Source organism: Trichoderma reesei, assembly GCF_000167675.1.
Source record: "Trichoderma reesei QM6a unplaced genomic scaffold TRIREscaffold_3, whole genome shotgun sequence".
NCBI classification, from domain to species: domain Eukaryota; kingdom Fungi; phylum Ascomycota; class Sordariomycetes; order Hypocreales; family Hypocreaceae; genus Trichoderma; species Trichoderma reesei.
In genome coordinates, this window is record NW_006711150.1 from 1,177,447 (window position 1) to 1,191,918 (window position 14,472).

Consider the following 14,472-nt stretch of genomic DNA (forward strand, 5'->3'; position numbering starts at 1 on the left):
AGATGTCTTACTGTCGTGAAAGGAGTCATGTGAAGAGTCACATGATCCTCCTTCTGTCTTTTCCTGCCTCACGCTTTCCGAAAGTGGCTCCTTCCCGACAATCGTAAGACCATCGCGAAATCATGTTTTAGGCCATTGGGGGAGTTTCTCAAATCTTTTCTCTTTTTCTTCTTTCTTTTCCACCTAATCTTTAATTCATAGGTCGAGATACATGCGGGTGCGCAGTTCTCGCTTCCTTTGTGTGTAAGTGCCATGTGTTGAAAACGGGCCTCTTCGGTTCACACGCCATAAGCCTCTCAATCACACCACGCGGGTCACACTCAAACCGGACTGCACAATGGAAACGCCATCGCCAGTCCTCTTGAACGGGTCGAGAGATGAGGATGTCACTATGCGAGACTCCCCAGCAGCTGTTGTCGGTGAATCTCATCCAATTGCCGATCTTATCACGGAGAATGGCCCGGCTCCAGGTTCGGCACTACGGCCTTCATATACACCTCAGTTTTCATCAGCAGCATGGATCCTCAGTCGTATGAGAGATGAGCAGCAGCCGGCGGAATCAAATTTGTCGACTGGATCAGTGGCGGCTACGCAGGCAGAAGATGGAGGAAAGGACGGTTTGACGGAACAGCATGGCTTCAGCGTACACGATACGCTGCCAATGCCTCTATCGTCGGCTCACAAAGCCTTCGCCAGCGTGGCCGACATAATCGCGGCGGGCTCTCGGCTCATTGGAGTAAAGAGGAAGCGAGAAGAGGGCGATGAGGGAGATGAAAAAGATGACTTCAGTCAAAACACAATAGCCCTTCCCATACCGGCTCCCACGCCTGCGGTGATGCCATCGGCTACAGAGACCCCGAGCGGTGCGCTGTCAGACAGCGATTCAAGGTGCTCCAAATGTGGTGAGGGCCCATTGGGACTACAGAACACACTCGTTACATGCAGCAGCTGTTCCAAGTCATGGCACCAAGGGTGTGTGTCATTGACAAATAAAGAGGAGGATCCACGACAAATCTCGAGATTTACATGTCCCTCATGCTTGAGGATGAGCGACAAAGATACGATACTGCGTACGGGCCGCCATCAAAGCGAAACAGAGAGAAGACGAGCAAAGAATCTGGCGGCTTTGCCAGAGGGCGTCGTTCCGGCCAAACCAGAACTGGTTGGATTCTGGGCCGGTCAAGCATCGGACGCAGCAGTAAGTCGATGCAGACATCTCTGAAGAACCGAATTCCGAGGGACTAACTCGAAGACTGCAGTTGACGGAGTACTTCTATGGGAAAAAGAAAACAGATCTCTTGAATGTTTTGTCATTCTGCGACCAGCTCAAGCCGCAGTTGCTGGTCGACATCATGGTCTCTGTCGCAAAGAAGCATCCCGAGCTGCCCATTTTCGACTCTCCAAGCTGGAACACCAAAGCCATGAGCGCCATTTCAGTCAGGTCGAAGCATTCGCATCAATCCAAATCTACCACGCGACTGCGGCATGGGCACACCGTGCTAGAATCCAGGATCAAGCACAAACACAAGGTCTTGAAAAAGACGATCAAGCCGGCGCCTGTTCCCGTGGAGGAAGAATCGCCGTCAACGGATTATCAGGATGCTCTTCCGCCATTGTGGCCCAAGGCTGGTGAGGGCCTCTATGCTAAGCTTTGTCCAGAGGATGAAGACCGAGCGTTTTTGTTGGATGAGAATGATGAAGAGGCGTTTAGTCATTTTGGGGTGGACAAGTTTGGCAAGCAGATTTCTATTCCTGTAAGTGTTTGACAACGGGAGTTTCTTGTGGCATATCGGGTGCTTTCGTGGGATCATTTTTACAGCATCAGATAACATACCTCAATCAGCCATTCAGACATATATTACGGTTCTCAATGTAAGATAGCAGAGGCAAGGGTAATCTAGCCCGTTGATTCAATGATCCAAACTAACTACACATTAAATTATCAAATGCTTCTAATATCTAGAATAGGGATTGCTTCACTCATCAGCTCCGTCTTGACATTGATCCCATTCTTTTTCGCTCCAAGATCCAACACCGCGCTCTTTCATGCAAACAAAAACCCATCATCCTCCGCTTCCTTCACCCATCTCTCTCTCGCAAAACGCAAACTTCTGAACGGAACCGAGATCCAACCCCTTCAACTCACAGTCTCTCCGACTCCCGACTCCTCCAACCCTCAACTTCTCACGACACTATCAAGTCACAGCTCGCAACTCCTCCAACTTAATTTCTTCGGCCCACGATCCCCAACTCTCAACCCCTTAACCACAGTTCTCAATGCAAGCCATTTAGCAAGTGTACTTGTACTGAGAAAGGAGAGGCTTGTTGAGGCTAAGGCTGGCGCACAGCAGGTCCTTGACAACAAGGTGGGTGACAACGTTGGCAGCGGTGACGCTGAGGATGACATCAGGCAGGATGGTGACGCCGACAAAGGCAGCAAGGTGGGCACCAATAACACCAGCGACATCGACGTCGACATCGAGGCCGACGTCGATGAAGTTGTGGCAGCCCTTGGTGCTGAAGGAGACGCAGTCGAACTGGCACTTGCCGAGGCCGAGCAGGCAGGCGGCAGCCTGGATGTGAGAGAAGACGCCAGCGGCCAGAGAAGCCTCGACGTCGACGGCGAGGACATCGAAACCAAAGACCTTGGTGTTGAAGATGACAAAGGCCTCGGCGAGGGTTCCAACGAAGAGGGAGGCGAGGCCGGCGGAGGTGCTGCGGAGGTCGGTGCTGATGGAGGAGGTGAGGGCGAGGTCGAGCTCGACGTCGAGGTCGATGCCAAGGCCCAGGGCGGAAATCTCAGCCTCGATCTCGACCTCGGCGCAGAAGGTGAAGGTCTCGAGGGAGACCTGGCACCAGGCGTGGGTGGCGTCGTACTTTGTGAACTTGGTCGGGGAGACGGCGCAGAAGGCGGCGAGCTCGACCTTTGCGCCCGAGGCGTCGCACTTGGGCAGGGGCCAGGCGCCGGAGAGGGCGTCGCCGGCGCACGTCTTCTTGGTGGTGTCGAAGCTCTGGCCGGGCGGGCAGGCGCAGGCCTTGGTCCAGGGGCTGTAGGACATGGGGGCCGGGCACTTGAAGCCGTGGGCGAGGTCGAGGGCGGCGTTGATGTCGACGGAGGCCTCGGCGATGATCTTGGAGCCGAGCTGGACGTTTACGTCAACGTCCAGGCCAGAGCCAGAGCCAGAGCCAGAGTGGGAGCCAGAGCCGTTACCGGGTCCAGTGTGGGTGTTGGTGTGGCCGGGCTTGCCGCTGGAGGCGGGCTGGTTGGGCTGGGAGCCGTGGTTGGAGGCGGGGAGGGAGCCGGAGCCGGTGCTGGGGTCAGAGCCGGCGACACCGCTGGGGACGGCGTAGCCAGGAGCACCGCTGTGGACACCGCTGGGGACGGCACCGGAGCTGGGAACGCCGCTGGGGACAGCACCAGAGCTGGGAACGCCGCTGGGGACAGCACCAGAGCTGGGAACGCCGCTGGGGACGGCAGCGCCGGAGCCGGAGCCAGAGCCGGGAGCGCCGCTAGGGACGGCGTAGCTGGGGGCGCCGTGAGGAGCGCCGCTGGGAACAGCACCAGAGCTGGGGACGCCGCTGGGGACGGCACCAGAGCCAGGGGCACCGCTGGGGACAGCACCAGAGCTGGGAACGCCGCTGGGGACACCGCTGGGGACGGCAGCGCCAGAGCCAGAGCCAGGAGTGCCGCTGGGGAGAGCGTAGGCGGGAGCGCCGTTAGGAGCACCGCTGGGGACGGCACCGGATCCAGGGGCACCGCTGGGAACGCCGCTGGGGACGACGCTGGGAGCAGCGCTGTTCACAGCAGCGGAGCTGGGAACAGCAGCGCCGGAGCCAGAGCCAGGAGCGCCGCTGGGCAGGGCGTAGGCCGGAGCACCGTTGGGAGCGCCGTTAGGAGCACCGCTGGGGACGGCACCGGAGCCAGGGGCACCGCTGGGGATGGCGCTGTGCACGGCAGCGGAGCTGGGAATGGCAGCGCCGGAGCCAGAGCCGGGAGTGCCGCTGGGAAGGGCGTAGGCAGGGGCACCATTAGGAGCACCGTGATGAGCACCGTGAGGAGCACCGTGAGCACCGTGAGGAGCACCGCTGGGAATGGCGCTGTGCACGGCAGCGGAGCTGGGAATGGCAGCACCGGAGCCAGAGCCGGGGGTGCCGCTGGGGAGGGCATAGGCAGGGGCGCCGTTGGGAGCACCGCTGGGGACGGCACCGGAGCCAGGGGCACCGCTCGGGACGACGCTGGGGACGCCGCTGGAGCTGGGGACGGCAGCACCGGCGCTGGAAACGGCGCTGGGGACGGCGTAAGCGGGGGCGCCGCCGTTGGGGACAGCGCCGGAGCTGGGGATGGTGCCAGAGTTGCCGGAGCCGGTGCTGGTCGGGTGAGAGGTGCAGGTATCCGCGGCCGGGGCCGCGGCCATGGCGACCGTGGCCAGAGTGGCGACGGCGGTGAGGAAACGCATCGTGGACGGCGACGGTTTGTTGTCAAGTTTGGAAAATGAGTGACTTGAGTTGGTTGATAGAGAGTGTTTTGTCTGAAAGAGTGACTGGAGGGCCAGAAAAAGAATAAATCTTTCCCTGGGGAGGGGGAGGAGGAAGAGGGGGGGAAGAAAAGGAATGTGGGTGGTGGTGAGAAAGAAGGGAACGGGAATGGGAGAAGATCAACGGTTGTTTATATATACAGGTGAAGTTCACAATCTCTTACTCCCTTTCGTATCCTTTTGCTTTGAGCTGTGGCAGGGTGTGTCTGTGTGTGTGTGTGTGTGTGTGTGTGTGTGTGTAGCCTTGCTTGGTTGCCCCCTTATTTGCTGGGGCGGAGGCGATGGGTGCGGATGGGCTAGCAGGGAGTGGGATTTGCTTCTTTCGCTTGGAGACTTTTCGCTTTCGTCGGTGTCGTATACTGGGGGGAAGACGTGCTGTTACTGGGCGAGAGAGTACGAGAGATTCGACGACGGAACACCGGCTACAGGGGACTACGTAGACCGCTATACGTGAACTCATATAATGGTGGCGTTGGCCATGTGTTTTCCGGGGCGCAGATTGGGGGTTGCGGCTGAGTTTGTGGTTTGGGACAGGGTTTGCGGTATATGGATGCATGGGATGGTCGTCATTTCGTCTATGCCGTTGGCTGGATGGACATGACTCTTGGTATGGGATATCGTGCACGACGAATCATGGTGATGCGGACTATCATTCCATGTATGAGCAGGGTTGACTGGACTGTTGTGGCTCTACATTCTCTGTTATGATGAAGACGATGGCAGTTGAGCTTCTTACTGCCTCTGTCATCATAAGTAACATCATAAGTAAAAGACAATGGCATGTCGATTGAGTTGTGAAGGTGGAACTGCTCGACTCTCGGTGAAGCCTCCCCTCCCCCCTCCCTCGTTTTCCCCCTCTCGCCGTATCCACCAAGGTTCTTGTGCCGTTGAGGAAGCAATCTCGTTCAACACTGAGATGTGATAAGACTTAGCATGACGTTCCCTTGGCATCTGTATTAACACTTTGTTCTAGAACGCTGCAGGCGCACCGGGTATTCGGTACATCCATGTCGTTCTTGGTTAATGAACAATCTGCTTCATTCAGAGGACTGTGACGTGGTTCGATCCTGAAAGACGGCAGAGAGGTACGCGTTAACGAACCCGTGCTTTGACTCGAGGGGCCACACAGGTTCGTGATATAGGGGGGAACTGGCAAATGAAACACCGGAAATCTTCAGCCAAGTCTACACCACAAAGAATCGTCAACAGGCGTAAAACAGCAACACAGGAGACAAGGGCAACGAAGGCAGAGGACGACAACCTAAGCCCTCCCTCTCCCGTCGTGTTACCCACCAAACAAGGGTATTACCATCTGCCGTGTTGCCCCCTGTCTAGACCACGGGCAGGGGCTCGGAAAATAACACCTAGACACCCATGTCGATATGGAGTCCCCGGAGCTAGTAGTAGTAAAAAGCGTTTTCTTCAACGGCTAAGAGCCGTTTCCAAGCAGGCTTCCATGTTTCGCTTCGAATGTCATTAATGTTGTATTATGTATAATCTATGTAGGTTGTCGGCATCTGCACAATACGACGCGCGTTCCATGTACTCTTCGTATAACAGAGTTGAACCTGCTATTATTGCCTCCGTATGAATAATTGGCAGTCAATTGGTAATTAAATGAGAGCTGTTGTCAAGGCACCCAAAGACGACAAAATCACCCAGAAAAAGAGATGAGCCGCCCTCTCCACACAAAGACTCCAAAGATCCTCCATGGTGATACACGACCAGATGAAAGCAATCTCAGCCGACGATCCGAATCGCAGATCAAACCTCTTCTATACCATTTCCAGAGCCATTTTTCAAAAACCAAAGAATGACGTGCACAGCGTCAGCAGTAGCACAACCTCCATGTCCATCTCCCACAACATGCATGCATGCATGCATGCACCTCAAAACTCCACAAATCCAAAATTATTCCCCAAACATCATCATCATTGCCAAACCCGTCAAAGATGATTGTCTGTCGATGCACGCAGAGCGCTGTTTTTCATAATGAATGGTAGTACTAATGAAGGAAATAATAATATGGCCCATCGCTAACCAAGATTTTGATCGACACTTTTCCCCCTTCGCTTCCGCAGCGTCCATGCCATCCTTGTCCCCTTTTTCTCTTTGCTTCCTTGACTACCCCGGTCAGATGCCGCCTTCACCGAACCGAAGTCGCTCGAGATTCCCGCATAACCCGATTGATAGGGGGCGGGGGTCCAAAGAGCGGGAGAAACCACTTTCTGCTTGGCAGGAAGTGGTAATAGGATGAGGGAAATGTCGATGAGGAGGCAATGTCTGGCTAAAGCATGTGTAGGCTTGTGTGAACTGTAGATGAGTTGGGTGCAACAGTAAACAACAGGACTATCGTTATTAACATTTTCGCCGTTGACTTCAGAACTTGACAAGTAGTTGATAAGCATACATTAATACGTGTCATTATAGTCACGGTTCTACTTGTGATCAGACGCCTGAGTTATCTTATTTAGATTATCACTTCCTAAGCCAGAGGTTCTAGGGTAGATCCAACTCGTCCATCCCCATGCCCACACAGAAGGGTCAACGCATCTCGGCTCAGACTTGCCTTTAACAACGTCACTGCTACCGGCTCCTTGATATTAATGACAAGACAGACATCCGGGAACCAAAGGGTTAGCTGCAAGCAGCAAACGCACAGTCGTTCCACTTGACGCCGCTCGTCGCCGTGATAGCTCGGAAGTATCTGTTTTCGTCATCACCACCGAGACCGCCCTCTCCTGCTTCATCAACACTCTCTCCCCCGTCTTGATGGATGGAAGCGCAGATCTAACATCCTCAGGGAAGAAGAAGGGTGGTGCCCTTGACCTTGCCGCTTTCCATCTTGGCAGTCCGCGCTCCAAATTGAATCTGGGGGAAAAGATTAGTTCTAGTCAAGGGCCCGGGATGCTCGTTGAGCCCGTCACTTACCGCTCGCTTCTTCTCCGTCGCCACTGAGCGCATGCCCAGACTCTCCGCCAACAGACGCAGCACCCTCTTCTCAGGCTCCAAATCACACCCATTTCCCTGGTTGTCGAAATCACACTTCTCCCACGCTGGCAGCTCGACTGCCCACTTGACCAGACTCTCGTCAAGATATGGAAACCTCACCTCTCTGCTCCAGTGAGCCATGACTCTGTCGTCTCGTCCCAGGTTTCTCTTGCCTAGCCGGCCAACGTCCAGTTTCAGCTCATCTATGAGTCCCGGATAACCGCTGCGCGTAAAAGCGGTGGCGTGCCGGACATAGCCGCCAAACAACTCGTCCGCGCCGAGCCCTGACAGCAATACGCGAGCTGTTGTGCTATACGGTTCAGCTGCCTCCAACCCTGGGGCCAACTGTCCCATCCCTTGACCTCTTGCCGCAAAGTACAAGGCACAAGCGATGGAGAGGTCCATTTCCGTGTTGTGAGGGTAAATGAGGTCTATCAACTCTGCTCGATGAGCGCATGTCTCATCATAGGGAACGTTGACCTGGGCATGTTGTATTAATACGAGCTTCGTAATCGCTTCGTGTGGCGGAGTGCTTACAGTAACAAAGCGCCACCGTCTATCTGGACAGACGGTTGACAGCTCCGCAAATGACTTTCTCCCAGTCATCCTGTCAGGACACAGCTCGTACAGCTCATCAGTGGACAGCCCTGCGTTCTGCGCAGCAATTCGGGGATTCTCAAAGGCCACATTGATCAAATCAATGGCCTGCTCTGGAGGAATCATGTCACTGGCCATCCTGGCGAGAACAGTGCAATCCAGGCCTCCTGAGAATAAGACTGCAACGCGGGCGTCTGACATCTCCGCCATGGGAGGTCTCGGAACATTGAGGACCCTGAGCTGGAGGGACGCCGTCAGATGGTGCCGCAGCTGCTCTACTGAGGGCGACTGGCTGGTCAAGGGAGCTGTCGTGACCGTAGAGGCAGGTACAGAGGCGTTGAAGATGCCAATACTTGAGACCTAATGGTGATAAGATGAGTAGCACGGATGTCGGTTGGCATGTCTTTACTTGCCAGTAGCCTCTGAGAGCGCCTCAAAGCAAACTTACCAGGTCTTTGTTCTCGTCCCAGTCATGGCGTACCGGCACCAGCTCCGCAGGCGAGTCTGTTGCATCCAGCTGAACGGTGTAGCAGCCATCAGCTTCGACCTCGGCCCATCCCTCGGCTGGGGCTTCTGCGATGCTGGAGAGCAGGAACTCGTCTCCCCTTTTCAGGAGCAATGACCGTCGCCCGAGGCGATCCCGTCCATAGTACAGCCGCTTTGCTCTCCTGTCAAGGAAGATGAACGCAAAAGGACCGTCGATGGACCGCAGAGCATCAAGGACACTATCCTCGCTGCCCTGATCGCGACTCGCTGCCGCAGTCAGCAGAGACAAGACAGCCTCGCCATCGTTCCCTTCAACGGGGTTCCCGCGGAGCTTCCAAGCCTCGCCGTTCCAGCAGAGCACGAATCCGGATTCCGCGTCCACCAGCGGCTGCTTCGCCAGATGGTCGCCGCGCAGAGACAGAACCGTCGAGGTCAGGGTCACGCAGAGAGAGCCCTCGGCTGGGGAGAGCTGCGCCTCTACCGTTCCGAGATGGTCCGGCCCGCGGTTCCGAAGCCGTCGCTCAAGCACTGGAGACAGTCTGTGAGGGCGGCCATTTGCTGTTACGGCGCCATGGATGCCGCACATTGTCGGGCGCGCGTGAGGCGGTTGGTTGGCGTTGGCAAAGGGTCAAAGGCGAGCAAGTTTGGGATATTCTCGATATCAGAGGCGCTAAAGGGATGGGTTGGGGCATGCGCCACGACACAGCCACACCTTGATGCTACAGGTATCTGGTACCTTAGTACTTGACTTGAGCCTTCACTTGGTCCTTCATTTGCTTCAACAGTTGTTTGTCTTGAATGATCAATTATTGACAGACGCTTTGCATGCTACAGCTACCTAAGGTACTATACGGCACCCAGAGACATACAGTTGTGTGTACACTACCATTACATCTACAGCCTAGAAGGAGTCGCTTTTCTTCCAAGGTATTTGCGTGCCTGAGCCCACAGAGTCAGATATGCGATGACCAGATGATGGAAACAGATGGAACAGATGGCACATTCAGACATACCTCGTCAACGGCGTCGTAATCGACATTCCACTTCCAAAACTCCAGACTGCTGAAATCCGCATTCATGTCCGGCACAACACTCTCCAGCAGGCTGTAGGCGTGCGGGACGCCAATGGCGGCCCTCGTCTTCCCCGACAGATGCTTCGTGTTCCAGCGCGAAAACTCCTTGATTCGCTCCGCCCTGGGCTTGCAGACGGCCTGCCAGACGCTCACAATCTGCGGAACCGTCGCCCCTGGAAGGCTGGCGAAGAGGAACTGCAGCACGCCAATGTCCTCGATGATGGTCGAGTAGCCCTGCGCCGCGTTCGGGTGCATGGCGTGAGCGGCATCGCCCAGCAGCACGATCCTGCCGGCCGGGCTGGACCAGCGTGGAAGGTTGGGCACCTCGGCGATTCGCCAGCGGTCGCACGTCTTTGCTATGCCGAGAGCCTTGACCATGTCGCTGCACGAGCCCGCGAAGAAGCGCCGCACGTACTCGATGTCGCCGTTCTCGTCCCACAGGCCCTTCTGGTCCGTCTCGCCCTCGATGGCAAACAGCAGCCCGACGCGCTTGAAGCGGGAGCTGTATCGTGTTATCACGAAGCCGCCGTCGCCCTTCCAGGCCGTGATGTTTGTGTCTTCCGTCAGCTTCATCGAGCTCGGGTCGTCGGTCAGCTTGGACACGGCCATGTCGAAGCTGTAGAACGTTGTGTTGTCGACGTTGGGATCCCATTGCTCGGGAGAGCCCACGTCTGACAGCACGGCCCGCCGAGTCTGGGACTTGATGCCATCTGCCGCCAGGACCACGTCGGCTACAACATCTTCTCCGTTCTCGAGCGTCACCGTCGCCTGTGCTGCGTCGTCGGAAACGCGCGCCACGTTTGCGCTAAATCGAATTCGCGCTCCGGCTTGGGTTGCCAGGCGATGGAGTAGCTTGATCATGGCCCTTCTCGTGGTTCCCCAGTCGGCATGCTCAGGAGAGTCGACAATGGTCCTCCGGATCTCGCCGGTCTTTAGCTCGCGGTAGGTGACGGACGAAGATCGGTCGCAGATTCGCTCGAGGAGCTTCTTGAGACCCCAGCTTTGGAGGACTTTGCTTGCGCCTGGCCTGATGCTGATGCCGCCTCCCGTGGGATTTAGAGTCGGGCTACGCTCGAGGACTTGGACGTCATGGCCGGCTGTTGCAAGGGCAAAGGCAGCAGTGAGGCCGCCTAGACCAGCGCCAATGATGACGATTTTCATGGCAGTGAATCTTTAGTTGAAGGACCTGTTGTCAGTGGTCTCGGAAAAGAAAAAGAAAAAGAAAAGGACGAAGCGGCGTCTGAGATCTTGGATACGGTTGGGAAGGCCGGCCAAGGTCTTTTCCCGCAGAGTAATCATAAGACCAGAGATGTGACGGCACCGTAATCTCATTGGCCTTGATCCATCGCGCCTCATTCTCTGCGATACTTATACTCAAGTCTTGGTGCTCGGATAGATGTCTGCCAGCCCGGCGGGTTCATCGGCTGTCCCCGTTGCTACGTTGTGATATAATCTCCGTTCATTGCAGAGCGAACACCTCTCGGATTTTAGAACGCACATACTGAAGTATTGAAGCTTAATATGTGGATTTGACTTTGTCTTTGCAACGGGATCAACGCTGGTTTCGACTGGCTATGGCGATATCAGAGTATCCGGCCTCTTGTACGAGTACTCCGTCAGCAACGACTATTACAGCTACGCCCACGAGAGGGTCGTCGATGGCTTCTTGTACCCGCCTTGTGACGGGTGTGGCTTCAGGCGGAGGCGGTAGGCTATCGAGATGACAGGGATACCTGGGCAATACTTGGTAAGCCGATGGACGAGCGAAGTCTGCAATTGTATCTGATGAGCAGTGATACTGGTGTGGTCTGCGTTGACAACCTGACCAGGTCCCCCATATTGAAGGCGAGCAGTCGACAAGTCGAATCATGGAGTAGTTCCCAGGCTCGAGGCTATTAAGCTTACAAGCTTATGCTAGCTTACCACTACCTATAGAAAGGCTTCCATCGATCCTTAGCAGAGACAAAAGCTCCAAGATCTCACGTCAGCCGCTGCAGCGACATCGAGTCGAGCCTAGAGCAACCCTCATCTAAGCCGAGTTGAGCACTGCTAACAGGGTTGTGCGTCTGTTGGTTGAAGCTTCTACTACTACTAGCTGCCATGGCTATTTCTGACGGCCTTTGACTAATGCCCTGTTAAACCCGTTGCAGACGCATCATGGCAGTGCTGTCGACTCGCAAACGGCATGGTCTGGCTCCAGCCAACGTGCGGCGCTGGAGCATTCCGTCCTATTTTTGGGCGTTGAATTGGATAAACCAGGCCTAAGAATAGCCAGCCCACGATGTTGACCCAACGGGCTTCATTGTTTGGTGTTGTTGTGCCTGGCGGCGATGGTGCTAACGTGCAGAATCCGGCGAGACTAGAAACGGATCAGTACTATGCTGATATCTGATGTCGTGGAGATGGATTTGTTGGAATGCATATAAGAAGACCGCGGTTCCTGCTTGGCTCAAGATCTTGGGTCTCTTTGCGTCGTACACCCATTAAGCACCAACTCGTGATACCCTCACCAAACCACCCTCCTCACTCTCGACATCTCACCCTTCAGCCTATCTACCCATCTCTGTAGATTCACACGAATCTCCATCTCCAAAATGCAGTCCTCCCTCTTCGCAGCCACCTTCTTCTCCCTCCTCACGCTCGGCCTCGCCGCCGAATGCCACCCCAAGGTCGAGCCCATCCCGAGCTTCTCCCTCTCCGACGGGCGGAACCTGCAAAACGACATCCACGGCAACCAGTTCGACCCCCCGCTCGACTTCCCCTTCACCATCGACCCGGCGCACACGGCCTCCTTCAGCGTGGGCAGCGCGATTGCGTGTCTGGAGAATGCGTATACGTTTGAGAGCACGAGGATTGGGCAGACAGACTTGGCGAATGCGATTCAGAATATCATGGACGAGTGCGATAACGGCGATGGGACTTCCAAGGGGTATGTGTATGCTCCTATGTTATTGCTTGAGTATAGGCAGAGCTAACGAGGGTTGTGTGTGAATAGTGGCAGGGTTGAGATTATTGGCGACACTGGACTTCCGCTTGAGATTCTGATTCAGGATCGCTCGCTTGGCTGCGACTACTAGACGCGATATGACGAGTCTGGATCACGATGGTTATACCCTTTTCTTGCTATTTCTTTGGGTTGATAAGCGGTTTTTGTAGCATTGGCGCAGGGCTGGCTGTTATAGATGTTGGAATAGACACTTTATACAAGCTGATTCCCCTCGAATCTCTTCAACTTGAGAAACGATAAGCTCCATTGCCCTGTCTGAAGCTCGCCAAGGGCTAAGGTAGAAGAAGACGAAAAAAAAAACCTGGCTCTTCATTTCGTTCATGCTTCATTGTCTCCATCGTCAGCCCAGATCAGCAGGCACCCGGAGTTCTTTGCGGTATATGAGTTATAGATCATCCTCCAGGTGTCACTTCTGGCCGCATGCGTTTCCCACTGACTATATGTACATTCTGCTCTATGGTAGTTTCAGTGCCCATTCTTCCTTTATTCCCATCCCAGCTTCTTACAAACATCTTGATCTGTAGCACATGTAGCTCAGGCCTATCACCATTGGCCGCACACAAAGGCCAAGTCCTGCCAGGCTCGCCAAGCTGCACTGGAGGAGGCTGAAGTCATGCAGCCAACCCACCATCTCAGCAGAACGAGTGTTGAGTGGAGTCGAGGCTACATGCACTCACAAGTACTTTCATAAGGTACGGTGGTTGGAGGCACACGTAACAGCTCGGGACTGATAAAGGGGGCAACCCTCAACAGGGCTTTCTTTGCCTTTGTCCTCTTCCTTCTCTCTCCTTCCTCTGCTCTCCAACTTGAACCACGAAAACAAGCCCTTCCTACTATTATTGAGAAGCCCGTCACTGCCAGTTTAACCAGCGGCCGTCATCAAGACTCTACTATGCAGCCTACCATGGATGCCAAACCCAACATCATGCCCACCATGGCTATGAAGTTAGCACCGCAATATGGAAGTCGAGGCACATGGTCATCTCAGTTCGTCGCGAGCTATGCTATGCCATTCAACGCCTACACAAAGACCAACAGCGATCTGGAGTTTGAGCTCGAGCAAGACGAGACTACTGGCATGCCCACCAAAGCTGTCATAACTGAAAACACCCAGAACGCTGGCCTACACGCAATGGACAGGCTGGTGCAGGACCTGTTGGCCTCCCAAAAGGGCCTGGAAGACGAAAAGCGAAAGGCAGAACAGAAGGACGCGGAGATTGCCCGACTCAAGGGAGAGATGGGCCAACTCCAGCAGAGGGAGTGCGTGGAGGACGCCGAGCAGGTGAAGGAGTTGCGGCGGCTCCTGGCGTTTCACATCAAGAACGAGGAGCAGCTGGCGAGGAGGTTCAGGGATCTGCAGGCCGTCAACAAGGACCTTGAGGCCCAACTGCAGGCCGCCGAGACGGCGCTTGAGGAACGGAACAGGCTTTTCTCGTCTCTGGAGGTGGCTCGCGCGCCAGAGGAGTAGCGATGGCAAGCTGTTGGCCGGAGAGGAAGATGAAGAATTGGGCGAATGAGGAGGCTGTTTCTTTTGATGTACAAGTTATGGTACTGCAGACAGAGCGTAGACAAATACCCAACGCGATGTCTCGTCAGTTTTCTAAATCGGTGCCCATCGAAGCCTTGTTAGTCGAGCACTCATTGGCAGAGGACAATGTAACTCCAAGTGCCGTCGTGATTGGCTCTTGATATCCGGCCGCATTGAAGGCCTCCCGCAGCATGTCCCAAGGCTGACAGCATTCACACAGAAAGGGCAGCCTAACAAAGCAGCCCGATGCTTCAT

General features: G+C 55.2%; 5 protein-coding genes across 5 annotated transcripts; 2 read left to right on the forward strand and 3 right to left on the reverse strand.

Annotated features, from left to right (window-relative positions):
- Window positions 1–1,352: 1,352 nt before the first annotated feature.
- Window positions 1,353–1,998, forward strand: TRIREDRAFT_104415 (uncharacterized protein; the record flags this gene model as incomplete). The annotated part of the gene is made up of 3 exons (XM_006962671.1): window positions 1,353–1,754; window positions 1,852–1,872; window positions 1,969–1,998. The coding sequence occupies 3 exons, from the start codon at window positions 1,353–1,355 to the stop codon at window positions 1,996–1,998; spliced, it is 453 nt and encodes a 150-aa protein (XP_006962733.1).
- A 290-nt stretch (window positions 1,999–2,288) lies between these two features.
- On the reverse strand, window positions 2,289–3,101 carry TRIREDRAFT_57008 (uncharacterized protein; the record flags this gene model as incomplete). Its single annotated transcript, XM_006962897.1, has 1 exon — window positions 2,289–3,101. A coding segment is annotated over one exon (813 nt), but the record flags the coding sequence as incomplete, so codon positions are not given.
- A 4,233-nt stretch (window positions 3,102–7,334) lies between these two features.
- TRIREDRAFT_21635 (asparagine synthase-like protein) lies at window positions 7,335–9,195 on the reverse strand (the record flags this gene model as incomplete). Its single annotated transcript, XM_006962455.1, has 4 exons — window positions 7,335–7,406; window positions 7,467–8,006; window positions 8,064–8,483; window positions 8,572–9,195. The coding sequence occupies 4 exons, from the start codon at window positions 9,193–9,195 to the stop codon at window positions 7,335–7,337; spliced, it is 1,656 nt and encodes a 551-aa protein (XP_006962517.1).
- Window positions 9,196–9,503: 308 nt separating this feature from the next.
- Window positions 9,504–10,843, reverse strand: TRIREDRAFT_104418 (uncharacterized protein; the record flags this gene model as incomplete). The annotated part of the gene is made up of 2 exons (XM_006962898.1): window positions 9,504–9,548; window positions 9,623–10,843. The coding sequence occupies 2 exons, from the start codon at window positions 10,841–10,843 to the stop codon at window positions 9,504–9,506; spliced, it is 1,266 nt and encodes a 421-aa protein (XP_006962960.1).
- Window positions 10,844–12,276: 1,433 nt separating this feature from the next.
- Window positions 12,277–14,157, forward strand: TRIREDRAFT_104419 (uncharacterized protein; the record flags this gene model as incomplete). The annotated part of the gene is made up of 3 exons (XM_006962672.1): window positions 12,277–12,611; window positions 13,228–13,381; window positions 13,537–14,157. 3 exons carry the CDS (start codon window positions 12,277–12,279, stop codon window positions 14,155–14,157), a joined length of 1,110 nt encoding a protein of 369 aa, XP_006962734.1.
- Between the last annotated feature and the right edge of the window lie 315 nt (window positions 14,158–14,472).